The 27,753-nt window shown below is 50.3% G+C and overlaps 1 protein-coding gene across 6 annotated transcripts in view; it reads right to left on the bottom strand.

Annotated features, from left to right (window-relative positions):
- PAX5 (paired box 5) overlaps positions 1 to 27,753 on the bottom strand; it is a 185,707-nt gene that overhangs the window by 67,293 nt on the left and 90,661 nt on the right. For 4 of the 6 annotated variants that reach the window (XM_084778246.1, XM_084778242.1, XM_084778243.1 and 1 more), the window contains 2 exons: positions 23,853 to 23,909; positions 18,203 to 18,332 (listed from right to left, as the gene is read on the bottom strand). In XM_084778246.1, coding sequence (XP_084634372.1) covers positions 18,203 to 18,332; positions 23,853 to 23,909 — 187 coding nt within the window. The remainder of the gene's footprint in view (positions 1 to 18,202; positions 18,333 to 23,852; positions 23,910 to 27,753) is intronic. The other 2 variants (XM_084778244.1, XM_084778245.1) reach the window with 1 other exon arrangement.

A 27,753-nucleotide genomic window follows, 5' to 3' on the forward strand; every position in this document is an offset into this window, starting at 1 on the left:
GGGACTTATGTGCCCGTGAGCATCAGAGGTGGACTTGTCTCTTCCCCCTGTCGCTGGGATCACAAGCACCTGGCTTTTCATGCCTATTCCAGACATAGAACTCAGATCCTCACAGTTGCACGGCAAGCATTTGACTGACCAAGCTGTTTCCTTAGCCCTCTAAGCCTCGCTGTATACCCACAAATGTAAGGAGGTCCTCGCTCTGCCTCCTGGGATTTCTCAGCTATGGAATTGGAGGAGGAAGAAGCAGGTGCAGGGGGGCGGGCGGGGGAGAGGGCTCCGCAGCCGAGTGGCAGCATGAGGTTGGTATTGCTGGGACAAGGGCTTAGGCATTTGAGACAGAGCCTTGCTATGTAGTCCAGGCTGCCCTGGCCCTCGCTATGTGGGCTACAATGACCTCAAACTCAAGATCCCTTTTCCTCAGTCTCCCAAAGGCTGGGGTTCTAGGTGTGTGCCATTGAGTGCAGCACTTCCCTTGAGTTTGAAAGCTCCCCGTGCCTGGACTGACTGATGTCTGCACACTGTTTATGTGGCCCCAGGCAACTTAGCGTCTACTCCCAGATTTCTTTTTTTTTTTTCCTCCTCCAAAATGGAGCAAAGAGGACTCACTTCATAAATTTTTGTGAGTCAAAAAGGAGCTGCATGGGAGTCTCAATTCGCAGACGCAAAAGGCATCCTTCTCCCCTCTGGCCTTCTCCCCTCTGGCCTTCAGGCCTCAGGAACCCAGAAGTGGCCTCCCACCCAAACCCCTTTCTCTCCAGCCATACCCACCAAAATGTGGAGAATTAAAACATGCAATCACACAGATTCTTGACGGGAAGTGCTTCGGAAATTTTCGGCTCCATTTACTTCTCAATCTAATTTTGTCCTCGGTTGCACATTCTGCTCAAGATGGGATCTCATGTGGTTTGCCAGGCGCTCCACACACCAGCAGGAGGCAGCTGGCAATACTCGCTGTTCCTGCCTCTCCCAACACCTGAGAGGCGTAATGAGGGTACCCAGCAGGCTCTGGTGGCATCCCTAGACGAGAGGGCACTTGGCAGCCTGGGCACTTTGGCACAGGTCAACCCACCTCTCCTTCAGTACCCTCCAGTCGGGGACTAGGGAATGTCCTCATAGCCACTTCCAGCCACAACATAGGTTCCCGTTGCTGCCCACCCTGAAAAGTGCCCCCACCTGGCTCCAGCCTCCTCTGTGGCTCTCCAGTGCCTCCACTTCACGCATCTGCTGCCCATTTCCCAGCCTTTTTTGATTGAAGCTGTGTATTTGCTCCACACCACGACAGCCTGCCCTTCCCCACTTCATCTTCATGCCTCAGGAAACTCTGCGATGCCCTCACCACCTCCACCTGGGCAGACCCCTCCCCATACAGCCCTGCCCCTCACACTGCCACATCCCTTCTTGAGCATACTCGGGGCCCTGCACACACATCCACACCTTAGCCCTTGTGAGAGTGATGGGACAGCTGTTTACCAGAAGATGCAAGCCTGGCTGCCTCCAGCAGTCACCTGGGACCTAGTCACCTGCTCCCTGGGAATGCATGCACCATGCTAGGCACAAGCTTAGACTGGGTGCCCGTTAGCCTAGCCACTCCACTGGGCTAGCCTGGGTAAACTGCTAAGGACTTTGTGCCCATATGGTAGGAGACTTTTGTTTCGTGCTTCATTATCTGCCTAGTCTCCTGGCTCCAACCAGGGAGCTACCCTCACTTCAGCCTCCCTTCTTCCTCTGCATTGGACTGCAGCCAGCTCTACCCTCATCACTTCTCCCCACCCCCTCACCACATGGCTGCAGTCTTGCCCAGGTCCTCACCCTTCCTCTCTTGAGGGTTTGTAACCTCCACCAGCTCAGGGGAGCTTCTTGCTGAGTCTCATTCTAGTTACACAATCCTCTGCCAAGACCCCTGACCCCAAGACCCCTGACCCCAAGAGATTCCTATAGGATGCCACTCACTACTTAGAGGCCTTGGAGGCTTCGTAGCTTCTGATCCTGTGAGGATCCAGCTCCTCGGGGGCCCCTGAGGCCTGTGCCTCCTGTTCTCCATGTGTTTATCTCTTTTCTGGAATATTCCCTCGCCGTTCGTTACCACACTACTCCTCTGCTCAGAAGCTTTGCTCCTGTCTCTTTCACCCTGGCTGGTTCCTATGTAGCTTTCTACAGGAAGCTCCCCCTGGTCACTCTCCACACAACCGCAGGGAGGTAGCGGTGGTCCTCCGTGTGCTCCTGTGTCTTTCTCACTATAACTCTAAACTTTAAACTCCTGCTGTCCAGGAGCCTTGTTAGGAAGGGTACATGCATGACCCCATCTGACCCCTCTCACTGAGACGAGAATCCTTCTTGTTTCTAGATGTTGAAACTGGGAGCCGGAATATTTCAAAATCCTTCTCAGGATCTTGATGGTAGGGGTCCAGGACTCTCCTCAGGACTGGCAGGTAAGCAGACACCCAACCTCTTGATGGAGATGCTCTGGGCCTCCACCTTGGAGGAGATCACTGGTATTCACTCAGCATGGCCCACCACAGCCAACGCTTCACTTTATTTAGTTTCCCCTTCTGTAAAGCTAGAGTCAAATCTTTCCTTGTTAGTCTCCCTAGGATGGGAGGAACACTGGCAGATAGCAAGTCACTGTGTCATCAGGTGGGCTGTGACGGGCTGTGTAGGTGAGAGACAGGAGTAAACTTTAGGAACTGTCCCGGTGAGGATTTTCTTGCTCTTAGAACCGAAAGCTTTTCATTGGCTTCTCTGAGACCGAAGGTGAGCGAAGGACTGCTGTTTCCTCCCTAGACCAGAGTGTCCCTGGAATATTTCAACTCACCATCTCGCTGGGCCCTCCCCCCCCCCCAAACACAATTGTGACAGTCAAGCAAAGAGAGAGGCAAGAGGGGGAAGGGATCTATAAAGGGCCTGCAAAGTGGAGGCCAGCGGAATTCTCCAGTTCCTGGCCACCAGTTAGTGACGTCAGGATTTATAACTGTATTAAATGGTGTGACAGGCAGCCTTGATATATCAGTTCTCCTTCTCCCCAAATCACAGACAATAAAAGCTTTGGCAGTGAAAGTCATTCATCATCATAAAGACCCGAGACATCCTGGTCATCAATTTCACTCACATCCTTAATACCCTGGAGAGGGTGCAGGAGTTGAGCACCTCAAAGCCGGGAGGGGAAAACACGAGGGGAGATTGAACAGGGATAATTACAAAGGTCAAAGGAGGGATTCACCCGAGAGGGCACCATGCCTGGCCATGGTGAGCTCCAGTCACAGAGAGGCTTGCCACTGGGATGTGCCCTGGGCAGTTTAGAGGAACATGGGGTAAGAGCAGCTGAAACAGGGCCCCAAGACCAAAACGGGGAGTTCTGGGGAACAGAGACATGCATGTGGAACCCAGAGCCTTGGGGGATGATTCCTATGGGAGCCTCTTTACTCTATCCAGAGAGACTTTGAACTGATGAAGGCACTGGAACCTTTTCATGACTGAGACCCACACTGGCTATCCACTACCCATGTCAATGCTGCTCCTCTCAACAGAGCCAAGGGTGGTGTTCCCACTAGTAAAGAATGCTACGGTATTTCTAGTCCATGCAGCTGGTGGAACCACTGCCCAGAGGCCTGAGTACACCCTTAGCTACTCCTGTTCCTCTCTTGGCCTTATGGCCCCACTCCACCCCCAAATCCAGTCATTTTGATCATGCAAAGAGATGGAGGCTGCCCGTCCTTCCTATCCCGCCTCCCCATCCTCCTGCCATGTGTCTCAGGGTACCCAGCTGGGGTTCTCTACCCCTCACAGTCTGCTCTCACATTTGACCTCGTTAATCCTCCCAACCAGCAGGGCAATACAGGAAGAGAGAGCAAGAAGCTCTCTCAGCTCAAAGATGAAGTGCTGAGGACTCAGCTGAAGAGAACCTGACCTGAAGCCGTGGTCCCCTCCCCGGCTTGGCCAGAAAGTCGACAGAAGATAAATAGTGACACTTATTTCTCTCTTGCTCCACCCCCCCCCCAAACAAAACAATAAAAAAAGTTTTGTTTTAGGTAGGAGTTGCAGGTTGTCCTGGGCTCCCCATACAAGGTGGCAGCCTGTAGGGTGGGGAAACCCTCCATAAGCACCCTGAGATTATTGAACATCTCCAGATGGCCTAGCCTAGGTAAGAATGTGCTAGAAGCCAGAGCAGGGTTGGTTCATATCTTTAATCCCAGCACTCTGGAGGCAGGCAGATCTCTATAAAATCAAGGCCAGCCTGGTCTTCCAGGACAGCCAAGGTTACACAGAAAAAAACCTGTATTGAAAAACAATAAAACAAAACAAAAAGTCCAGCTTGTGGCCATATGAGGTAGGGCTTGGCTGGTGGGAATAGTTCCCTAGGAGTGAATCTCAGGAGAGTCCGCCCATGTACCGTGCCCTCCTCCCACCAGCCACACAATCCGCTATACTTTCCCCATGGTGACAGGCTGAAGCCAACCGTCCTGAAATCGTGAGCCAACGGAAGCCTACCCTCCCTTCAGTTACTCTGTTCAGGCACTATGTCACAAGGATGAGAAAATAGCACATAACAATTTCCTGAGATAGGAGGGACACCGGGCAGCTGCCCTCAGCTTTGTGTGTACTCCGTGCCCCCTGGATCACAGTCGGCCCCACTGAACTCTCCTCTGCCACACTTCCTGTCTGTCACAAGCACAGCAGGCCTGGTGAGAGGCCCCATGGTCAAGTATGTGGCCTCTGCAGCCTGACGGCCTGCGTTTGGATCCTGACTGAATGTATGACATTCAGCAAGTTGCTCTGCACCTCCCCCTGTGCCTGTCACCGCACAGTAAAAACGGAGCCGAAGAGAAGCAGCTCCCTTCTAGAATCATTACGCAGACTTGGACAAGTTACCAGAAACCAAAAGACTGCCTGGCACAAACCGGGTTGGAGGCAAGCGTGTGTCTTCCCTCCTATGGGGGACTTTAGGTTGACTGGCCCCTAGCTTGTGCATGCCTCTGGCTGTTCAAAACTCTGGGGGAGGGGCCTTGCTCTAGAGTCCTCCAGGTGGGCAAGTGACACCATCCTGGATGTGGCACAACAGAGGGACACAAAGAGATTCGTGGGAAAAGCAACATTCCCTAGTCAGGCCCAGCCAGCAAACAGAGGGCACCCCTAAGACTCAGGCTGACGGCAGCCTTCCCAGGCATTCATAGACATTCTCAGAGTGTAGAAGTCCTACAGCCTCAGATAATGAAAATAAAAGCTAATAGAGATAAATTAGAGAGGTCGTTTTTTTTTTTTCTTTCCCTGGGCTTGGAACGTTGGCAGCAGGGTGGGGGTTGGAGGTGGCAGATAGTAGAAGCCAATGGATTTGGGAAGAATTAATAATTATGATAATATCACAAAATCAAATGTGCCTCTTTGCTCACAGAAGATATGTGAGTGTGTGAATCATATCAATAACCTTGACAATGACCTAGAAGGGTGGAGAGAGGGGTGATTAGGAACAGCCAATCATAATGGCTCATCTGCCCGTTTGTCTTCCCCTCCCCGAGTCCCTACTGTATCCCTGGCCCGGCATCAGGCTGGGCTGGAGGAGGCAGAAAGTTAAACAGGCTTGAAGAATTATGAATCGAGGGTCAATAGGATAACATCATAATGGTGGCCTGGTCCAGGGCCCAGACGAAGGGCATCACTTCTGATTCGGGTAGTTTCAGGGGAAGAGGCTTCCTGGGAAAAAAGTAACACATGGGGGACTGCTCCCAGGAGATCTGTGCTGCATTTTACAGGCAAAGCTCTGGGTCAGCTTTCACATTCCTTCTAGGAGTGAGGCCTGGAGCACCTGGTGCTGGTGGGGTGGCAGGCTCTCTGTGGGTTCCTAGGAAAATGCACAGTCCTTCTGGCTTATGGAACATTTGTCTAATTTCCCAAGGACCCCCCATCGCCTCCCCCCCATCCTCCACCCCCCCCCCCCCCGCACTGCACTACAGTCCTAAGGTGAGGGGATGTGCTGGGGTTGTGACTCTTATCTCAAAGAAGTGGAAAAGTGGTACTCAGAGGGGAAGGGCATTCTCAGAGTATACAGGAGTTATAGCAGGCCTAAAGCATCCATTCTTCACAGCTGGCGTGTCCTTGGCGTGTCTTGCCCTCTCTTCACCCTGTATTGTTTTCCTTGGCCTTCTGGTTGCTGTGGTATGACCTCCTCTTCTCTCTCCATATGATGGAGTGACACCTGTGAAACCATGGGTGGAGACAATTCTTCCTCCCTTCAGCTGTCCTCTCAGGTGTTCTGGTCACGTGGCAAGGCTCCACCCTCATGTCTAGGGGGAAGCGAGGCTCACCCACAAACAGCTGGGAAGCAAAGGTCGCCCGATCCTAAGTTACTAAGCTGCAAGTCAAGGCCAGGTGGGCTATATGGGCATCAAGCAAGGCTCTCGGTTTTCACGGCCCTGGGTGCCAGCCTGGCTGTATTTCAGGACACAGACGGCTCTGCTCAGAGTCCTCGGATGAAACAGAACTCAATGCTATCAGAAGCAGGACATCAGGGGCCAGGGGCTGGTGGAGGGAACCCAGGCACACTCCTGAACTCTTAATCAGGCAAAAATAATGCCTATGCTTCAAAGGGTAAAAGGTGGTGAGCTCCAGAGGCAGCCTGTTTAGTTTTCAAAGGACTCAGTGTTAAGCTCCTGGGGACTAGAGATACAGATAGCCAAGTGCTTAAGAGCACTGGCTGCTTTTCCAGAGGATGCAGGTTCAATTCTCAGCACCCATGTGTTGGCTCACAACTATTATAACTCTGGTTCCACAGTATCAGGTGCCCCCTACTGGCCTCTGTGGGTACCAGGCTGGCATGTGGTTGTTCTCCTAGGGGCCAATCTAAAGCAGGCTTCACTGTGGCGTCCCATGCTTCTGACAGGTTCACATCCTCACTCCGTGGCACTGAGCATAGGGAGGCAGGAGCCAGACCCCAGCGGCTGTCCCTGTGCCACATCCCTGTGCCAGCTGAGGACAACAAGATTCCCCACTGTCCTCTTGCCTCAATGACTGAGAGCCATCTATCGAATGTCCCTAAAGATATAGGCCACAACCAAGGTCTTTCTGGAGAAAAATCCACAGTGGTTGGTCCATATCATTAGAAAGGACAGTTCTTTACTCACTGATGGGTTAGGGCCACCATAAAAACATGAAGTAAAAACTTTAAAATCTAATATTATACAGAATATTAAGGCAATTATAGGTAATCAGCCATATACATTTAACCTTATTATGCATAGATAATGCTCCAGAAAGACACATGCCACACCATAAACTCTGCTAACACCTGCACTCTAGAATGGGCCAGGAATGATGGTCATAGGCTGTCTTAGGTATGTCTGTGCCCTTGGAATTCCTTTAGAAAGAGCTTGGATTACTTTTGGTTAAAAAGAAACTGGTTCTTGGTGCAGGGTCTCTCTATGCTGCTCCGGCTGCCCTGGAACTTGATATGTAGACTAGGCTGGCCTCAGACTCACAGAGATCTGCCAGCCTCTGCTTCCTAAGTGCTGGGATCGCAGGTCTGTGCCACTATGCCTGGCTTTTTAAAAAAAAACAAACTTTTAGTTGACTTTGGTGGCTCAAATCTTTAATCCTAGCACTTAGGAAGCAGAGGCAGGTAGATCCCTGATTTCAAGGCCAGCCTGCTCTACAGTGGGAGTTCCGGGACAGCCAGGCCTACACAGAGAAAACCCGTCTTAAACAAACAAACACCCTGAACTTTTAAGAAAGGAGGATGGTAAGTAGGTTATGGTGGCACTGCATGGGATTCCAGCACTCAGAGGCAGAGGCAGAAGGATTGCCCACTCTCTAATTTAGGGCCATCCTGATCTATATAGTAAGCTCTAGACTAGTCGGGGCTATATGAGAAGAACCTGCTTACAGACAGACAGAGATAATGAAAGATGAAGCCACCCTTGAAAGCAAAAGGCATGGCTTCCCTTACACACTGCCTCTCCGCAGGACCTTCTCTCAAATTCTTGGCTGAAGAGAAGCCATCCCACCCCCACCCCCACCACTCACTCATATGTGCCTACTGTCTCCCAGGACTCTGACATTTCTCTTTGCTTTGTTTTGCCCTGTACAGGTTTCCATATTTGTTTCCCCTCATCAGAGTAAGTTTACTGACAGAAGGAATCCCTGGACCCTCAAGCCCACATGCGAGAAGAGCCTCACCTTAACTAAAAGAGGAATGAACAAATGCAAGAACGGACAGCCCAGGGCAGCACCTCCACACATCAGCCAGGAGCTTGTTTTCCCCTCCAGACAATGAGAAGGCCTGGGAGCTCTCTGACCAGAAGAGCTGGCTAATGAAGTCACTATTTTAGGAGGATGGATCACAGCAGGGTGGCCTGGGAAGCTGGAGGCCCAGAGACCCAATGGAAGGCTATTTGGAAAGGTCGGCTTCCAAGCTGCCTGCAAGTGTAAAAAAAAAATCTATGTGTGCATTACCAGGAGGGCCATCCAGCTTCGTTTATTTTTATCCTACAGAATACAAGGTCAGAAACAAGTAGAGCACTTTCAGCTGAAATTATTTTTTTTAATTGACACCACACTTTACGCAAATATTAATTCATTTATTCAACAAATAGTTCTTGGGAACACTGGGCTAGCCTGAAAGCAAGGCATCGCTTCCTCAATGCTCATGTTAACTATGGAGATGTGTGTGTTTTTCACTTGGGCTCTCAAATGATCAGACTTCTGGCTTCTCTAGAACCTCAGAACAGTTTTACAAATACTAAGATTTCCTAATACTGGGATGCTAAGATCCAAGGATCGACCACCATGGACATCCTTACTAAGGTGGAAACACATATTTTAAATCCAATTGAATTTGCTCCAAATCATTCTGGAAGGCAAGCTGTCCTGTATCTCAGAGAGAGAGAGAGAGAGAGAGAGAGAGAGAGAGAAGCATTTCCAATCTTGGGTATTGAATTTTTGTGTGCAGCAACCTAGTCTCAGCCTTGTCTGGCTGGTGGTTTCCAGAAAAGAGTCCACTGCTGTCATGACAGCTGGAGGGTGTTTTGACAGTTAGCAAAGGAGATAGGAAGGGTGGGGCAGTGGAAGCAGGCAGGGCTGGAAAGCCAATCGCCAGGGGGTGCCAGCAGGCTTCTGTAAGCTAGAGGCTCAGGCAGGTGCTACCCAGTCCCCATGTTGACCCAAGCGGAGCAAGTCCATCAACCTTTCAAGAGAGGCGTTTTAATCTTTAGGTCAAACCCTCCGATTTTTTAAAGGCCACTTTTAAGTTGTTTTGGTAGTTGCTAAGAGGTCAATGTTCAAAAGCTTAAAGACAAAGATGGAGGCTTGGAGACATTTCCGTGGGTAAAGGCTCTTGGCATGAGAGCCTGGTAACCTGAATTCAATCCCTGGGGCCTTTGGGCCCATTCCACAGATTGTCCACAGATTGTGTTGGTGCACATGTGTGCACCAACATGCACATACCATGCACAACACAACATACACACCTTGCTCACACACATTTCCCACACACACACCTTGCACACACACACACCTTGCACATGCACACACACCACACTAGAACTTTTCTGGATGAAACATGTTCTTCTCCCATTCTGTGCTTACATATGGTCAGGCGTCCCCAAGGCTCCTTCCAGGGTGTTTGTGAAGTGCACAAATACGCATTTACAGTGCCCAAGTGCATGGTTACACCTGCTCTGCCTCACAAGTAAGAGATAATAATACCAATAATCCCAAAGCTCCCTTCCCCCCAGGCCGCTGTGAGCACCCTCACTCTCTCCACAGATGCCTGCTGCTCCACTGTGGACATTTGGTTCCTCTCTGACCTTCAAAATGATAAATGATATTTTTTAATGTTAAATACATGTTATGCAGATCAAAAAAATCTTTGGGATGGACTTTCAGTTTACATGCCAAGCTGGGGAGCATGTGGGACAATGCTTGGGTCTGTGAGCTCATGGTGACTGAAGGCAGCTTTCAGCACACACCACATGAAGAGTCTTTGCCTTTGCGAGGTAAGATCACTGGCAGCAGAGGTGACCAAGTTTGGGTAAGGAATTGCCCAGGGCTATGTGAAGAGTCGAGTTACCCTGAATTGTAGGCTAGGCCCAACTGGCAACTCAGAGAGAACTGAGAAATGGCCCCACCCCACAGGCACCTCATTCTCTCATGTATACATTTATAAGACACTTTCTGGGGCTGTGTCTTCTGCTAGAGATCTCTTTTCCCCAGATAATCCCCCAGACTTCTCCTAATGTAAATCTCAGAGCAAATGCTGGCATTCTGGGAAGGCTCTGCCCCACCCCACCCTTGCTCTCACTCCCTGCTCAGTCTTTCAGTGTTCTTCCCCTTGATATTTTTCTCCAGAGCGTGACATTATAAAACCACAGTGTGTTCATGGTGCGTGGACTGTAAACTTCACACACACACACACACACACACACACACACACACACACACACACACACGCACGCACTAGCATGCGGGCCCACCCAGGGAGGGTAGAGACTGCCCCCCAGGGGTTCCACTGATATCACCCGTCTTTCAAATACATGAAGCAGCTTCAACAGTCCAGCCGTCTTCCACAGGAAGCTGGTGTCCCAGCACTGGGTCCCCGGCTCTCATACTGTATCATAGCTTTTCTTGTCATTTCCCCCAGCGCCTTTCAGCCGCCTGGGTACACAGACATTTCTCAGAGTCTTGCTTTCATTATCCATTATGACTCCACTCTGAGGGAAGAGGTATTTAGCTGTGTCTGACGAGCTTCCAAAAGCCTCATAAAAAGTGGGTCAAAGGAGGTGGTCCCCATGGAATGATGAACAATTGACTGTTGAGAGCTGCCTGGCGGCTGGCTGGAGGAAGCTCCGGTAGAGTGCAACTGAGCAGGAAGCCTCGTTAGAAAAGCCGCAGAGCCCCTCAGGATGAGGAGGTCCCCCACCAGGGGCTTGGAGACAGACTGCCCCCATGGGCCCAAGTCCCTCAGTTCACAGGCCAAAAGCAAGGTAGAGGTTTCTAGTGTTTCTCTGGAACTTGGGAGGTGGCTCAGGTGACCACTGCTTGCTTCACAAGCATGAAGCCCACCCCCCTAATGTAGAAGGTGAGGAATGTTCCTCTGTAATCCCTGTGCTGGGGAGGTGAACTAGGCCGCTCCCAGCACAGCTGGGTGGGTGAGTTCCAGGCACACTGAAAAGTTCTAATTCTAAAGTAAGGCCGGAAAGGATCAAGAAAGACACCCAATACCGATCTCCACATTTGCGAACACAAATGTCAGGATGCACATGCATGCATGCCCACATGAATATATATGCACTCAAGGACACACAGAGAATTGCAAGACACACATACAAGAAAACAAGGAGACATGCCTGACTGCACTCAGGCATCTGTCTCTCCGCCCCTCAGATGTCAGATGATAGCAGATACCCTGAACCTCTTCCTGTGGACTGACACAGGCAGGACAAGGACCCTTTGAGAGCCCCTGCCCCAAGACTTTGCCTCCCTCCCCTCCCCCATAGAAAACCGGCACTGGGAGAGAGTCTTCGTGTTATGCAACGAGGATGGAGGTAAACAACTCATTTATACAAGAACCAAGATATACATTAAGCTACATGCTGAGCAACATGCATTGCACTATTCAAGGGCCACTCCCTTGATCCATACAAAATCCCAAACACCAATACAGATGCCATCGCAACCCAGAGCACTTGCCCAACGTGCAGTGGTCCTTGCTGGGATCACCAGTATTTAAAAAAAAAAACAGAAATCAAAACCAGACAAACTCCCAAACATAGGAGGCGGGTGGCAGAAACGGCCATTCTCCCATTTCGTAACTAGAAAAACTGAGGCTCAGAGAAGACACAGACTTTGCCCCCAAAATAAGAGCGCTTAAGTCCAGATTTAGCCCCACCCCTCTGACTCCTGTTCCAGTGCTCATCCCTGTAGCCCTCAGCATATGTTCAGATCAAAGGGACAGTAGTGTGGCTTCTTAGGAGGCCATGTTTGGGGTACTGAGCCTCCAAACACTGAATGTAGCAGGCAGAGCCGGAGACTCAGGGACGCGGCAGCCACTCTCGCCGCCTTAGTGGCTCTCACCCACTGTGCTCTAGAACGGTCTCTGTGCATTGAAGGGAGCAGTGCCAGGGAAGCCTCAGAGGCCAGGGCCCAGGCCACTGCCAGAAAGAGTCCCTTATACTTGCTGGGCCAAAGGAGACCTTCCTTAGTGTTCTGTCACGCCAATCTGCTGATGCAAAGATATCGTCCCCAGGGAAGAGAGCACAGGGCATGTGTTGGCCTAACTCCTTTGTTCTCAAAAGCAAAAGGTCAGATGGGCCCAGCTGGGGGCAAGACCATCAGCTCCTTCACCAGTGGGGGAGCAGGCAGAAGCTAGGAGCCCCACTTGCCATCCTCTCTTGTAGGTAAACCCAGTAGCTGCCCCATCAGCAGGCCTGTGGCCCAAGGACACACCTGCAGATAATTAGTCCCAATCAGGACGGGTCCAAACTGCTGACGGTGCAGGAACCAGCTGGCCATGTGGTGAGCGGTTTCTGAAGCGTGGCCCTGGCTGGCAGAGCAGGGTTTAGCTTAATATTTAATGCGGCATATAAACGGCAGAGACTGACTTGTTCTCTAAGGAGACCTCCCTTGGGCTGCCTAGCATGTGAAAACAAGGATGGGGTAGTTTGGGGGACACCCCCACATTCTCTTTGTGGCCAGGAAAGAGGGACCTACCAAGGTAGGCTGGAGGATCAACTTCCCCAAAAGCATTCTGAACTTCTCCAGCCAGCCACTAATACAGGTAAATGAAGGGCCTGGGGGCCAACAGCTGCTCCCCAGCATCTCCTTAAAGGCTGGGAACATTTGTGGGGGTTTCAATGCTGACTGACAGACAAGCAGACCCAGTTTCTTTTTTCCTTCGCTATTGCCCTGTCCCACCAAACAATCAAGTGGGTGAGACCTTTTTAGAATCACTTGAATCTGAGCCTCACAGTCGTCACCCATTTCACATCTCCTAAGACCCTAGTTACTATGCTTGACTCGGAGCTATGCTTGGAGCTCCTTGGTCTGCCTGGTACACCATGATGCCAGGAGGAGCCCACATGAGGCCCCAGTCCACACCCCTCCGTACATGTGTTCTGTGCGTGGAGAAAGCCCTGGGCCGCTCCGTTAGGTCCTGCATCATAGACACTGATGTCCCAAATATGAACCTAGCAAGTGCGCACTGTTTGTTTTCTCCTTGGCGTCTCTGTCCAGGCATTGTTTCAATTTTATTTGAAGTAGATGTGAAAACAGGCATGATGATTTGCGTGATAATGGTCCATAGGTTCATATACTTGAATGCTTGGTGAAACTATTTGGAGAGGATTAGGAGGTGTGGACTTATATCAACTGGGGACGATGCTGAGGTTTCAAAGGCCGGCAATGCCCGTCTCTCTGCCTCAAGCTTGTGTATCAGGACATGAGCTCTCAGTGGCACACCTGCCTGCCTGCTGCACCCCACTACAATGACCATGAATGAATGTGAACCTTCTGGAACCACTGAATGCTTTCTTTTATAAGTTGCCTTGGTTATGGCGCCTTATCACAGCAATAGAAAGGTAACCAAGGCAACAGGCTACGTTCTTTGTAAACTTAGATACCAAGAACATAGGTGGGTGTGTCTGCAAACATCTGATAACCCAAAGAGACTCTGGTGGAGACAAAGCGAAGACCCCACTGTGACAGCACAGGGATCCAACACCCAGTGAGACAGAGGAAGGGGTGCAAAGGCCTCCTACTGAACATTCATACACAAGCATTGGGGACACAGGGTGTGACTGTCTATGGAGCTAATTCAATGGTTCCACTAATGGCAATACAATTTTCTTTTCTTTTCTTTCTTTCTTTCTTTTTTTTTTTTTTTTTTTTTTTTTGTTGTTGTTGTTGTTGGTTTTTTGAGACAGGGTTTCTCTGTGTTAGCCTTGGATGTCCTAGACTTGTTTTGTAGACCAGGCTGGCCTCAAACTCACAGCAATCCTCCTGTCTCTGCCTCCCGATGCTGGGATTAAAGGCGTGTGCCACTACGCCGAGCAATTTTCTAACTTATGTTTCATATTTTTAATGATATTGTATTACATTTTATAAATGAGATCATACTTTATTCTTCTACAATTTGTGTCTTAATCAAATGTATGTCTTAGACATTCATGTCAGTACAGCTTTAAAAAAAATTATCATTGCTAGGGCATGCGTGTGTGCCTGCTTGTCTTGCCTGTGCAGGCCAGAAAAGGACTCAACAGTTAAGGGCAGTTGTTGCTTTTGCAGAGGACCCAGACTTGGTTCCTGGAACCTGTATCAGGTAGCTCACAATAACCTGCAACTTCGTTTCCAGGAGGTCTGATGCCCCCTTCTGGCCTCTTCAGGAGCCTGCACACATAAGGTGCAACACAGATAAGCAGGCACACACATACATGTAAAATAGTGCCTAGTGATGCTTTGTGTGTACACAAAAGCTCTTTATATATTAAACAATTTAACTTTCACTATCTGTATTACACTCCCCACCCTAGTTTTGCTTTTTGTCTTTGGATGTTATTACATACAAAAAGATTTACATTTTAACATTTTCAACCTTTTGTATTTGAACCATTTTAAAGGCCTTTTCTAACCTGAAAGTTTAATTTTCTCTAGTGTTTTTTTTTGTCCTAGTTTATTATGGCTTTTTTTTGTAAATTTGGCTAAGTGGGAATTTGTCTTAAAAGATATATAAATACACATATTTATGGGTTACATTGTGATATTTTGCTATAAATTACAATGTGTCATGACTAAATCTGGCTGTTTGGTATTTGTGCCACCTCACAACCTATGTTACAATAGCAACAATGAAGCAAGGATATGGCCACTTACACCTGTTTCTACACTGTGCATGCTGGCCTGTGTGTCTGAAACCTCAGCTTCTACAATAGTTTTAGTTACTGTAGAATTACCATACGCTTTTATCTTATTTAAAATTTTATTACAGTGTGTGTGTGTGTCTGTGTATTGTAGTCAGTAGGCTTGACAGCAAGCACTGTACCCATTGAGCAATCTGCTGGTCCCTTGTCATACGCTTTGGAATGTCCTAGAAGCTCTCCTTATTTCGTTACTTCAGAATGTCTCTAGCTATCCTATAGAGTGTTTATTTGCCCAGCATTTAGTACCATTTTGATGATTTCCCTTAAAGCTTTGGTGCTTTACTTGGGATTGCTTTAAGACAAGAGGGTATTTGGGGAGTGGACATCTTCCTGAAAGTCAGTCTGGAAGTAAACACTTCTCTTCGTTATTCTTCTGTGTCACTTACTGTAGCTCTAAAGCTAAATGTATTCGCTGGCATTGTGTATATTGCTGATGAAGGTCTCAGTCTTCTATTAGACTAATTGTTGTTTATTTATAAGAAGGCTAATGATTAGGCTGACAATTAGAATGTGCCTTCCTTTCTGTATGTTTACTTTTGTGTTTCAAAACCGGGTCTTACAGTGTAGCTCAGGCTGGCCTTGAACTCCCAACCCTCCAGCTCAGCCTCCTGAGTGCTGGGATGACAATGTGCACTGCCATGTTCTGCTGTACAATGCCCCTGGCATTTCAGAACTAAGCACAGCCCTGACTTCGGCCAGGGATGTTTAGCCTCTTCCCTGTGTTACAGTGTGATTTTCAAGTGGAAAGATCCAGACAAATACAAGCAGATCTCTAGTCCAGGGTCTATCTGAAAACCAATCTGTGTATCTTTCTCCTGGACACCCCACAGCCTTCTGCAGATCTGCGAGCTCCCAGCACCCAGACGGCCTTTTCAGCTGCAACTCTGTGGACCCAGGTGCAACACACACTCCTCTTCACGCATGGCTTCTAACGTGAATGAAGTGGCCTTTGCTGGGGACCATGGTAGCCTGCTTTGAGAGGCCGCTTCCTCTATGCCCCAATCTGCCATGACCTATGGGACTAGGGTCCAATAGGACCAGCTCTTCTAAGGTTTTATAAGAAGTCAGAAAGCTAGGTTGTTTGCTGTTGTTGTTTTAAGTCTTGACTCAAATTTTCTAAAAGCCTCATGAGACCCAGTTATATTTATCCGAAGGCTGGATTAGCCTTGGCTAGCGAGCCTACTTCTTGTTTCCACAGACAAGATTTACTCTCAGTGCCCACTGGATGATTAGCCACCTAGATAAGCGTGTGCCCAAACCCGTTTCCTAAACCCCGCCCCAACCCTTCCCTTTGCAGTGCAGTCCCCTCCAGATCTCATCCTCAAGCATCACAAGGACCTTGAGAGATCAGGGACATTTCATAGATGAAAAACTGGTCTCAAAAGAGCACCCAAAAGTAGACAGCAAGGAAGCGTCCATCCTGGATGGGCCCCCTGGCAGTCTTCATAGTACAAGAACAGCACACAGGCCCTGTCTGAGTGTGGCACTGCCACTCACTGGCTGTGACCTCAGGTGGCCTGTGTGTTTAAGTACCACAAGGCTCTTTCTTCACTTATGCAACGAATAACTAACTCTAGCCATCTCTTGGTGTTCCCCTGAGCTCTCCAGCAGAGGGCCCCGAGACTCAGTGAAGGGACAGAGGCTGTGAGTCTGAGCTGGCCCAGGCTGGGACCCCTTCCCTCCCTATACCTCCCTAGGTGTCTGTGGTTCCCTGAGACCAAGGACAATGGTTCTAGGAGACTAACGGTGGCTCTAACTCAGCTCCACACAGTGGCACGTCTGGGCTTGTCACTAAAGTCCCCAGTGAACCCCAACAGGGCACCTCAGGAAACACCTTGATGGCTGGAGCTCACTGGCTGGCACGTTTTCCTCACACCTCCTCTGTGAGACTCAGAGGACTGTTGGCTCTGCCCCATCTTAGATTCACCAAGTCACTCTTGCTCCGTCTGTCCTCATGTGCTACCCAGAACTGCAAACAGGGTTTAGCAGCACTTAGCCTGAGCCCCAGTGCTGACTTAGCTGTTAGGTCTCAGAAACAGGCCTCCAGTCCAGTCAGTAAGGGACCCCTGCGGGCCTCAGATCTTGCCTCATCTTCAAATTCTACAGGATGATTTCCTGGCTACTTTCAGGCTATGCCCATCAGCTGACAGGGACATCTTGTCATCTCCATGATTCCCAAGCTCCAGGCTGAGGATAGCCCAGGAACCCCCACTGCCTGTACATTCCATATTCTAGACACCCTCCTGTCTCCTGGGTGAGACACCCTCCCAGAGCTGGCTGCAGGGCCTGCTCCATGACTCCACAGTGCTGGGCTGAAGAAGGAGATACGCCCCCTGCCTCTCTCCCCCTACACCCCCCCCCCCGCCGCAGCAATGAGTCTTAGAGTGACCAGTGCGAGGGGGCTCCGAAGAGCCACAACAAACGCCCTCGCTGGGTGCTTACTTTGTGCTAGGCAAGAGTCCAAGCTCCTCATGTGCGGGAACCTGGTTATTCTTACAAGAGCCCTGTGCCATAGCCGTCATCACTGTCCCCAGCAAGCAGATCAGAGTACCACAGCTAGAATTTGGATACGACTCACCGAGATGGCTGACGCACAACAGGTTGGAAGCCTGCTGGGATAGAAGTCAGGCCCAGCATGCACTGGGCAGCACTCTGCTGCTGAGCTATGCTGCCAGCCTGGGGGCCTGTACTCTTAATCTTCCTACTGATGGTGATAATAGAGGCTGCCAGGAAAGACAGCTGCTTGGCATACGCCCAGGACCCAGCACCTCCTAGCCCTTCTGGCCTCGGCCTCTGCTTGGAAATCTGAAATGCCGAGGCTGACTTACAAAGAGTCCCTCTACTCCCAGAACTTGATGCCAACCAACCAACAGATTTTCCTGGCTCATGACAAGCGGAAATCCCAGACTGCTTAGCACCTGGCTCCACCACAGAAGCCCCTCTGACAGTATCATGCCCTGCCTCTCTCTCCCTCCCTCCCTCCTCTCTCTCCCTCCCTCCCTCCTCTCTCTCCCTCCCTCCCTCCCTCTCTCTCTCTCTCTCTCTCTCTCTCTCTCTCTCTCTCTCTCTCTCTCTCACATAGCACTTATTCTCCTCTAGTTTTATTGGAATGGCATGCAGCCATGTCACACCTTAGCCACAACCTATGACCCCAGCCACCTAACCTGAGCTCCCATTAAACCAGAGGCCAGTTGTGTTCCAAAGCACCAAGAACTATTTCCCACTTCACATACATCCTCCATCTCCCCCCCCCCCCGCCCCTTTCTCTCTCTCTCCCCAGCTCTCCATCCAGGTATGCTTACCTGTGACAATGGGGTAGGACTGTGGGCCTGGAACGCTGCTCCCAATGTCAGCAGGGGTGGGGCTTGTCAAGTTGGCTTTCATGTCGTCCAGACCTCCAGCCAGTGAGGCCATGGCCGAATACTCTGTGGTCTGAAAGAGGAAGCACACATCTCAGCATGAAGCCCAGAGGCACCCTGATCAGATGCAAAGCCGTGATCTGTCCATAGAGGTTCTGGGAAACCTCTGAAAGGGCAGATACAGCTCAACGGAGCAGCACACGTGTCCAGAACTGACCACTGTTCCCAGGTGAAGATGGGCAGGAGTGCACACGGCATCACAAGAGGTCAAATCTAACCTGCAGATCCCCAGGCTCAGCCCCAGAGGCCCAGGAGGGTAGCAAGCAAGCAAGGTAGAAATGGGAGTCTACTTGCCCAGAGCAGAGAGAGGCAGCATGGTTTCTGGCTTGGGGGCCAGAAACAAGTGTTAAAAAGGAATTTAGGGGATCACCCAATCCAGATTCATTTCACAGGGACAACTGGGATCCAAGAGGAGGAGGGTTGTGCCCACAGTAGACCAGTCAGACCACAGACCCCCAGTCCTGACTTAGCATGTGGAGCAGAGTAAGTCATAGTGTGATGAGTGATTTTTGGATTCTGGAAGCATGTGAACACCTGTGTGCTGAATATTCCAGGTATGTCAGATTGATCAAACCCACAACACCTGCATGTGCCGGACAACGAGTCAAGTCCCTTTCTTTAAGCCACTCATGAAACCCAAGCCCTCGACAAGTCACTTCCTCCTTGACTTTGAGGCCATTGCAGACTGGCCTCCAGGGAAGGCAGAGAAGATAATAGCCTGGACCTTCCCGCATGAACGGCGTATCTCAGTCTCCTTCCCAAACCCTACTGGAAAAACAAAACAAAACACTACAGCTAAAGAATTCGTCTGTGTGTGTGCCAAGTTTCGGTGGGAGCATCTCAGGAGCCTGGCAAAGGAGGTCACATCCCTGTCTGTCCAAGATGATATACTTGAGAGGCAGGACGAGGAGGCAGATAGGTCAGCAGAGAGCCTGTGACTTGGGAAACGGTGGTTGTTATTTCTGAGGCACTGCTTGGCAGAGCCAGCACGTGGGTCGGAACACATTTCCTCCTGGGAATGGTCACCAGCAAAGACTTTCTGGAGGAGGAGGAGAAGGAGGAGGAGGAGGAGAAGGAGGAGGAGGAGGAGGAGGAGGAGGAGAAGGAAGAGGAGGAGAAGGAAGAGGAGGAGAAGGAAGAGGAGGAGGAGGAGGCACTGAGGTGGAGCGGGAAGATGACTTAGGCCTGCTCCTATGTGCGCTGTGATGCGTGAGCATCGCTGTAGGCCAACCCGAGGCCTCACTCTCGCTCCTGTGAGGCCACACTTGTGCTCCAGGAGTTTGGGCAGGACCTGGAGCCGACCGTGTTAGGTGTCTTTGCCTTTTGCATTTAGGCCTTTAATGCCCCTGAGATTGATTTTTGTGTCTGGTGTAAAGATCTAATTTCTTCCTTCTCCCCACTTCTGAATGGATAACCAGTTGCCCCCTTGCTGGTTATTAAGAGCCCATCTCTCCCTGCTGATTTGTGCATCTCCTTAACCATATATCAAGGTTCCATATGTGCAGGGATGGCTTTCCAGCCCGGATTCTGTTTCATTGGTCTATTTATCTGTCCCTGTGCCAATAGCACACCATGTTAATTACTGCAGCCTTCTAGCCGTCTCTGGTGCAGGTAGACCTGGCCCCAGCCTGCCTTCTTTCTCCCTTGGAATCCCCTTGGCCTGCTATGGCCCCAGGGATTCTCTGATACATGTTTTGGAATCCACCTCTTCTGGAAGATGATTGATAAGGCCAGGGGGTCTGGAGGAGCTGTCCTTAGTGAGCGCCCCCTCAGGACACCTGGGCCTGCAGTCCCTCTCAGCTCTCCTTGCTGCCCTCCGTCTCAGCTGGCCATGAGACTGCCCTGGAAGTACTTCTTGGTTTTCAGAGAGCACTGTGAGACTTTCCATCTCAGCCTCAAGCTATGTCCATGATGGGGGCTGAGTTATTGTCATTTCTCAATACAAAGGCTTGAAACTTCCATTCCTGGAAGGAACCTGATATGCTGAAAGCCACGCAGTGCCTCAGCACCACAGCCAGGAGTCAAACATGGGTCCCTCTCACTCCTGCATTCATCTGTGAGGCCCAGCCCATAAACAGGATGAAACCAAACACTTGGTTCCAACTATTTAAAGTTGAGGGGTTTTTTTTCTGTTAGTTGGCTCTTGTTGCTATCTTAGGATTGTTTGTTTTGAGGCAGGGTTTCTTGTAGCCTGGGCTAGCCTTAAACTTGCTATGTAGCTGGGCTAGCCTTAAACCATACTATGTAGCTGAAAAAGACCTTGAACTTCTGTTCCTCCTATGCTCACCTCCCTGGGGGGGGGCAGGGGGGCGGGGATAACAAGTATAGATCATAATGCTCAATTTTCTGCAGTGCTGGGGACTGAACTCAAAGCTTCACGTACTCCAGGCAGGCATGCTACCAGCTGAGCTACATCCCCAGCCAACTGGTAATGGAATCAGAAGGAACAGAACAGAGACCCAGGCTTTCACACCTAGAAAAGTTAAGCCCTGTCTTCTATATCATGGGTTCACACACACTTATATATCAGCTGGTATAGAGGAAATACACTTCCGGCTGGGAGTTAGAAACAGCAGCAGGGAGCTGTTGGGAAAGGTCTAGATTTCCTCCCTGTAGGGCAGAGCTGATCACACCCAAGCCTCTAGCTTTCTAAGAATGCATCTAAGCGTCCTCCAGTGTGCTGCTAAGCTCTGGGAGGGTCTCTTTTGAAGTGGTACCTTCTAGAATTCCTGGGTGCCCGGACATGGGTGGGGTGGGGTGGGGTGGAGTGGAGTTCCTAGTTCCACTTATGGAGGCCTGAGCACAGTAAATGGACATATTTCACCCATGTCTAGCCCTGCTGAATGCACGCAGGTGTGTGAGACCAAAGAGACCCTCCTCAAGCTCGCAGAGAAAGATGTATAGCCCCATCCAACAAGAAAGGTATCTGGGGGTCGGCTGAGCAAGCTGAAACAGCTGAGGAAAGCTGAGAGATGAAGGGAAGGAGGGAGCCAGACCAGGGTAGGGCACTGGCTGAGGGAGCAGGCAGGGAGGTAGACCAGATGGACCACTTCTACGGATACAAAGATAAACAGTGAGCTCCAGCCAAGACTCAGAAAGCCCCAGCCTCCAGGACTCCATTTGCAGACATGGCTGGCAGCTGAGTCCATGAGGGAAAGCTTAAGTTCCCCTCTAGGGGACAGCCAATCTCAGAAAGTATGGCTGATAGGGGATTTCCTGCCTCTTCATGTATTTAAATTTCCAGGTGGCAACCAATATTTGCTTTTGTTCCATGTCAGACAAAGTGCATAGAGTCACTCCAACTGTCAGGTTTGCAAGGTGAGGTATTTTCAACATCTGAGGAAGGCCTCACAGAAGAGCCCAGGCTTGCCGGCTGTGGTCCCCAGGTTTTGTCACCACGCAGCAGGGGCCCGGCCTCTCTTGGTGGTGGGGTTCCACACCCCATCCTACAGGGCCACTTGCTTTTATGTGGTTCCTCTAGTCTATCCTCTGCCATGCCTACGGTGTTGTAAGGGCTACCATGTTCTCTCTGATCTCCTGTGCATCCACAAACATGGCTGTGTTGGCTGTGCCTTTAACACTTCAAGCTCCATCCTGTCTCTGGCCATCTCAGTACAGAAAGAGCCCCTACGCTGTTCATGAAACCCAGCTCGAAAACGGCTCTTTGGTGAAGCCATCCCTGGCTCTATACCCCACCAAAGAAACTGTCACTTCTCTTGGGCCTCCTCACGATGAGGCTTTCTGTAGCCAACTCTGGCACAGCACCTCCATATAGAACAGCTATTTGCCTCTCTCCTTTCTGGACACAGGGCTTCCCTACACACCCTCAAATGTTGATTGAATGAATGAATAAATAAATACACCAATGAATGGTCCAGCAGTATGATATGAACTACAGATCTCAAGAATTTACTGGAGGCCAGAAACAGCAGCACATGCCTCTAATCCTAGCACACAGGGGCCTGAGGCAGGGGCATACAGAGTTCTAGGCCAGCCTGGGCTACACAAGGAGATCCTATCCTCAGGAACACTAAACACAAAAGAATTAACTAAAAGTTTTTAAACAGTAGTTCCAAGTGATACAGAAACAGGTCCTGCCTCCTCCTACCACCTACATCCTCATCGAGCCAGGTGAGGAGAAAGCTAGGTCCGTGACCAATGTTAGTTAAAGTCCCTGGGAAAGTACATTTATTAAAGGAGATAAAAGAAAAGAGTCATACGAAAGTTTTTAACCCCTAGAGACACTGTCCATTAGAATATTCAAATTCCTTGCCCATTCCTCTCATAATTCACTGGGGAAGAAAGGTTATTTCCCATGACGAGCTGTCAGCTGGTCTCTGTTGGAACCACTGGAACATTAGAAACTATGGTGTATCCCCTTTTTGCCTTGTCTTCCGGGAAGCTCAGTGCAACTCAGGCTCCCCCAGCACAGCCACAACCCTGCTGGGCCCTGGCACACATCTTCCCTTCTCTCTACAATTGCATTTGAACTCTTTCAGACTGGATTGGATATGCATAATCGTGTGCTTTGCAGACCACCTCAGTCAAGCCCTTTGTTCAGAAAAACACGGGCCTGAGAGAGACAGGCTCCTGTAAAAAGGAAGATGAGACAGTAAAGATGAGTGAGAGAAGAGAGAGCGCTCCTGGGGCCTCTCGCTTCCTTGGAGCAATGTCTGCCTTCTTCCGTTTCTCACTGTTACTTGGGAAGCCAAGGGCTAGCCGATGGGGTGTGGATGATGGGGCACAGTCACACAGTGTGTGTTGATGGACCTAGAGCCCTGGGCACGTTACCCCCATGTCAGCCACCCCCAGCCACCAACAGTCACGGACCCCAGCTGTGTCCCCCGTTTTCTCCCTCTCTGAGCACTTCAAAGTCTGTCTGAAGCTGTCATGTCAGGCTCCTGCTTCCTCCCTTGAGAGCCCCTGCTGCTGTCCTCGCCCATGACCCGGAAAGAAACAGTAACCGAGGTCAGCAGTTCACGGGCTGCCCAGTCCCACACAAACAGCTGGGGACAAAACTCCCTCTGCCCGCAGCCACAGATTCCCCCTAAGCCCCCAAAGGTCATGGCCACCAGCTGGGGACTGTGCACCATCCTTGACAGTGGGCTTCCAGTTCGCGGTTGGCCTTGCTTTCTCGAACGCCAGAGTTACAAAGATACAAAGAGCCACCTTGTCTGATGTGAGAACTCTGAGGGACAGAGATCAGTGTGCTTCATTTTTATCTGTCACTTGAAGTCTTGGCCCAATGGTAGAAACAGAGCTAGGGTTGGGCACCTGGGACCCTTGTCCCAGCGAGGTCTCTCCTGGGCTAGTTCTACAGGGAAAGGCCATGCAAGTGAGAAGGAGTGAAATGGTGTTTGCCTTCTAAACGCTTTCTGCCTGCCTGTAGGAAGCTCACAAGAAGCTGATGGGTGGGAGAGAGAAAGCAACTTGGAGACCAGGTACTGAGAGGTTGGGGGGTTTCTAGCCACAGACTGAGGCTCGTGCCCCAAGAAAGTGTGTGCCGCTGTCATTCGGGTCCCTATGAAATTACCTGGAAAAGGGCTGCCTGGGGCTGCACCAAGTATTGTCTCATCAGCACCGGGCACCACTGCCATAGCATGGAGGAGAGAAGAAACAGACACGTGAGAAGGGGGGGCACTGGGAAGTGGGGAGGGGGGCTGCAGCATGAGGACGAGAGGTAGGGGCTGTGGCAGCCAGCTCTGGCCAGGGGGCTTCCCTGCTATCTGCTGGGGTCCTCTGGGTCTCAGATGGCCCAGGCCAGGACACCCGCTCCCATCCTGAAGGACCAGATGCCTGCTCACTTCCACCCCTGCTCAGAGGAGGCTGGAGTGGGAAAGGAAAGTCCTGGGGGCCTAAAGACAGACCGGGGAAGTAAGGGTTCTTTCCCAAGAATACCCCATGGCTTTCAGAGATCTCCATCTGGGTGCTTTCATAATCTCTGATTTCATGCTAATTCTGATAACTCTTTACAACTATGACTGGCCCACAAGACAAAATACCGTTTCCATCTTCATGAGATGAATGCCAAGATGAGACGAAAGAGGCGAGGGGTCACTAGGCTGGAGGAGACTTGGAGACATGTCAATCAATTCACTATGTACCCTGATTCAGGAATCTGCTCATTTTTTCAGCTGTGATAAATGGTGTGCTTACACTCTGATTAATGTCTTTAAAGGAATCCCTTGAAAGTTTTGTCTCAAACGTTAGTAGTAGTGAAGTGAGACCGGGTCTAGAAGGAACTGAGTGCCCCATTTGTGTCTCCTCATCCTGACTAGAGATGTTGGGCTGCCAGCCTCCTCACCCTCAGTGCCTTGGCTGTCAGGATAGACTGCATCCCTCCCAGCTCAGACAAAATGAACCCCATTCCTCCTTAACTGGCTGCTTGCAGGTATCTGATCCCAGCAAGGGGAAAGTAAGTGGTCTCCAAGCACCTGTGGCGTTATGAGAGTTTCCCGAGAGCCCAAGGACAGTCAGGAGTTTGTTCTCTGACTCCCCTCCCCTGTGTCTGTACTGCTCCTCCAGGCTGCCACACCCCCGGCCCAGCTGCCACCTTCAGGAACTGTGAACTCCAAACCTTTTTGGAGAAAGAAGACCTTAGACCTTTCTCCTGCCTGGTACACTCCCTGCCACATCCCACAGGCCCATCATGTCCCTGAGACTCTGGGGTGTGAACAGATGTGGGAAAGAAGGCCAGGAAGGGGCCCAGGTGTTCTCACGTTAGGTCAGAGGCAGAGTTGGAACAGGAGAAGGCATCACACAGATCTTGCCCCAGCCCCAACTAAGTTCATGTCAGTGAGAGTGTCGTGGCCACACACTTGCTGTTCTTAGCTCCTTTCCTTATCTGGAATTTGAGAATGTGTGACCAATTTTGGAAGGCAATGAAAATGTAGAAAGGGGGGCGGATAAGAACTCAAGTTTTGGAGGGCAGATTCTCTTCTTTCTGCCCTGCCCCCCCCAACATGGCCAAGCATCTTTAAAAACAAACAGACAGGTTGGATGGTGGTGGCACATGCCTTTAATCCCAGCACTTGGGAGGCAGAGGCAAATGGATCTCTGTGAGTTCGAGGCCAGCCTGGTCTACAAAGTAAGTTCCAAGACATCCAGGGCTACACACAGAAACCCTGTCTCAAAACAAAACAACAACAACAACAACAACAAATCCAAACAAACAGACAAACAAAAGCAACAAGAAACTTTATACACACCTGTTGAATAGGACAGCAGTAAAAATGTTACAATGAAAAATACTTGAATGAAACTGCTAAAAAAAAAAGAGAGAGAGAGAAAAGAAAGAAAGTGGAGGCACACACACCGAGTTGATTCCATAAGTGTCTTGGCTACAGCTGCCAGCCACCATGCCCAGCTGTGAGGTCATTGTGGGAAAGCAGACAAAAGCTGCGTGAGATCCCTCCGCATTACTCTATGTGTATCTACAATGATCCCAAAATAAAAGGTTAAATTTGTTTTCAAAAGTAACAACCCCAAACCAGCCTTTGGCACGCTGCCTCTACTAACCGAATAAAAATGAGTCAGAATTTGGAAATACGCTGTTTGCTAAATGTAGACCATGAATGACATTAGTAATGGCATCCATCGCCCACAAGGAACTACTGTTAGTGTTGTCCAGAGGCAGGAATTGTCGGGGATCTTGAAAGGCCTCCCTCCTCTAGCAAGTCCTCCCTGCTTCCCCTTTGCTATGTTCCTAAAACACGTCAGTGCGGATCTCTGCCAGCCCACGTCACTCACCATTGTGTTTTTAACTACGTGGGGTCCCCACCTCCCAGCTAGAGCATCAGCTTCAAAAGGGGGACTGGGTCCCCTTACCTTTGTGGAAGCAGCTCCTGACCCAGCTCAAAACAGAGGCGACACAAAAGCCTGGAACCAAACGGACTGCGGCAGGTGCCGTGGCTGAGCTCCGCCAGCGGCGTCAGAGGGAGCACACGTGACATCAAAGTTCTGTCAACTCACTAACAGGAGGACACGGTGAGGGGCAAGCTGGCAGGGACTCTGTCTGCCTGGCCTTCTAGGGCTGTGGCCATATGTGGGTCAAAATGATTCTCAGCAGAACGAAGGGCTTCCAAGGTGGATAATGAAGTTCTCCTCTGTGTCTGCTCCCTGCACACCCCAAAAGGCTTCCGGGAGGCATGGGAAAAAAACAGAGGTTATCCCAAAGAGGACAGCGGGCTCAACCAGCACGCCTTCTGTCCCAGGGAAACTTTCAGGAAAGAGTAATGCAGACTCCCTTCTTTCCTGTTGGCCTCTGATAGGCTTTAGGTGGGTCCCCAAGCTCAGGGCCCAAAGGTAAGGTGCCGATCTCTATCTGGTGCTCAGAGCTCAAGTGTGTGTCCTGGTGAAAAGAGGTTTGCTACTTCCTGAGGGGCAATCTACTGCCATGGAGCCAGCCTTGGGAACAGTGCTCAGTCAGCACCTGGGGGCTTGGGCCTGCTCCAGGCCCTTATGTGTAGAAAGTTCCAGAAACAAACCTCCATCTCCAGGCAGGCTAATTCCACAGCTTTCCCCAATGCAAAGTCTGGCTACCTCTTTTACCTCATCCCGCTAAAAGGCCAGCAATAATGAGAGAGAGTAAGGAAACATGGGACTCTTATCTACCGGGAGGCCTGAGTAGGGGATGAAAAAGAGGGACCCCGTCCTCAGGTACCTGACATGGGAGGAGAGGAGCCATCCCAAGATGCCTACAGTTCATCCTCTTCCATGCTCTTTCCAGCTGTGAGGAGAGGGAGGCTAGCCTGGGGCCATGATGGAACACCCCCTTCTATGAGAGAAGTGGCAGAGTAAGGCCAGGCCATTCTCCTGACTCCCTCTACCAGCCATGCTGCTGCAAAGCAAACTAGAACCATGCCTATTTTCTGCTTCCTTCTCTCCCTCCCTCCCTAAGCCAAACGGCCACTTCTCTGCTCCTTCTGTTTCCTGTCAGGCGATTCTCTGCAAAGGCAAGCACAGGGAGCCTTGAAGGGAATGCCTTCTTTTGCCACCAAAGACCCCTTAGGCCGAACAGAAACTGTGATGAAACTTCCAGGTAAAGAAGACTAGGAAAGCCGTGACCACAGATCCGTGGTCTACTGTTGAGAGGACTCAGTTAGATCTCAAAGAAATCCTAACACACCTTAAAACCCAGAAACAGCTTGCGTGTTCGGCCTGCTTCCTACACACAGGGGACGGTTGCAGGTTAGAAGGTATTGATTCAGTTAATCCTCCTAACAACCCCGCAGGGTGTTACTAACCCCCTTACAGATGGTGAAAATGAGGTACAGGTGGCAAGTGCCGTGAGTCTGTGGAAGCCACCGCCTTTGGCAGCACACTTCCATACACACACCCCCACACACACATCCATACATGTGCCCATAACAAATTATAAACCTTTAAAATATTTTAACAATAAAATACTCTCCAACTGGCCCAGGCACAGATGT

This window comes from Acomys minous (assembly GCF_964271855.1).
Source record: "Acomys minous genome assembly, chromosome: 1".
NCBI classification, from domain to species: Eukaryota; Metazoa; Chordata; class Mammalia; order Rodentia; family Muridae; genus Acomys; species Acomys minous.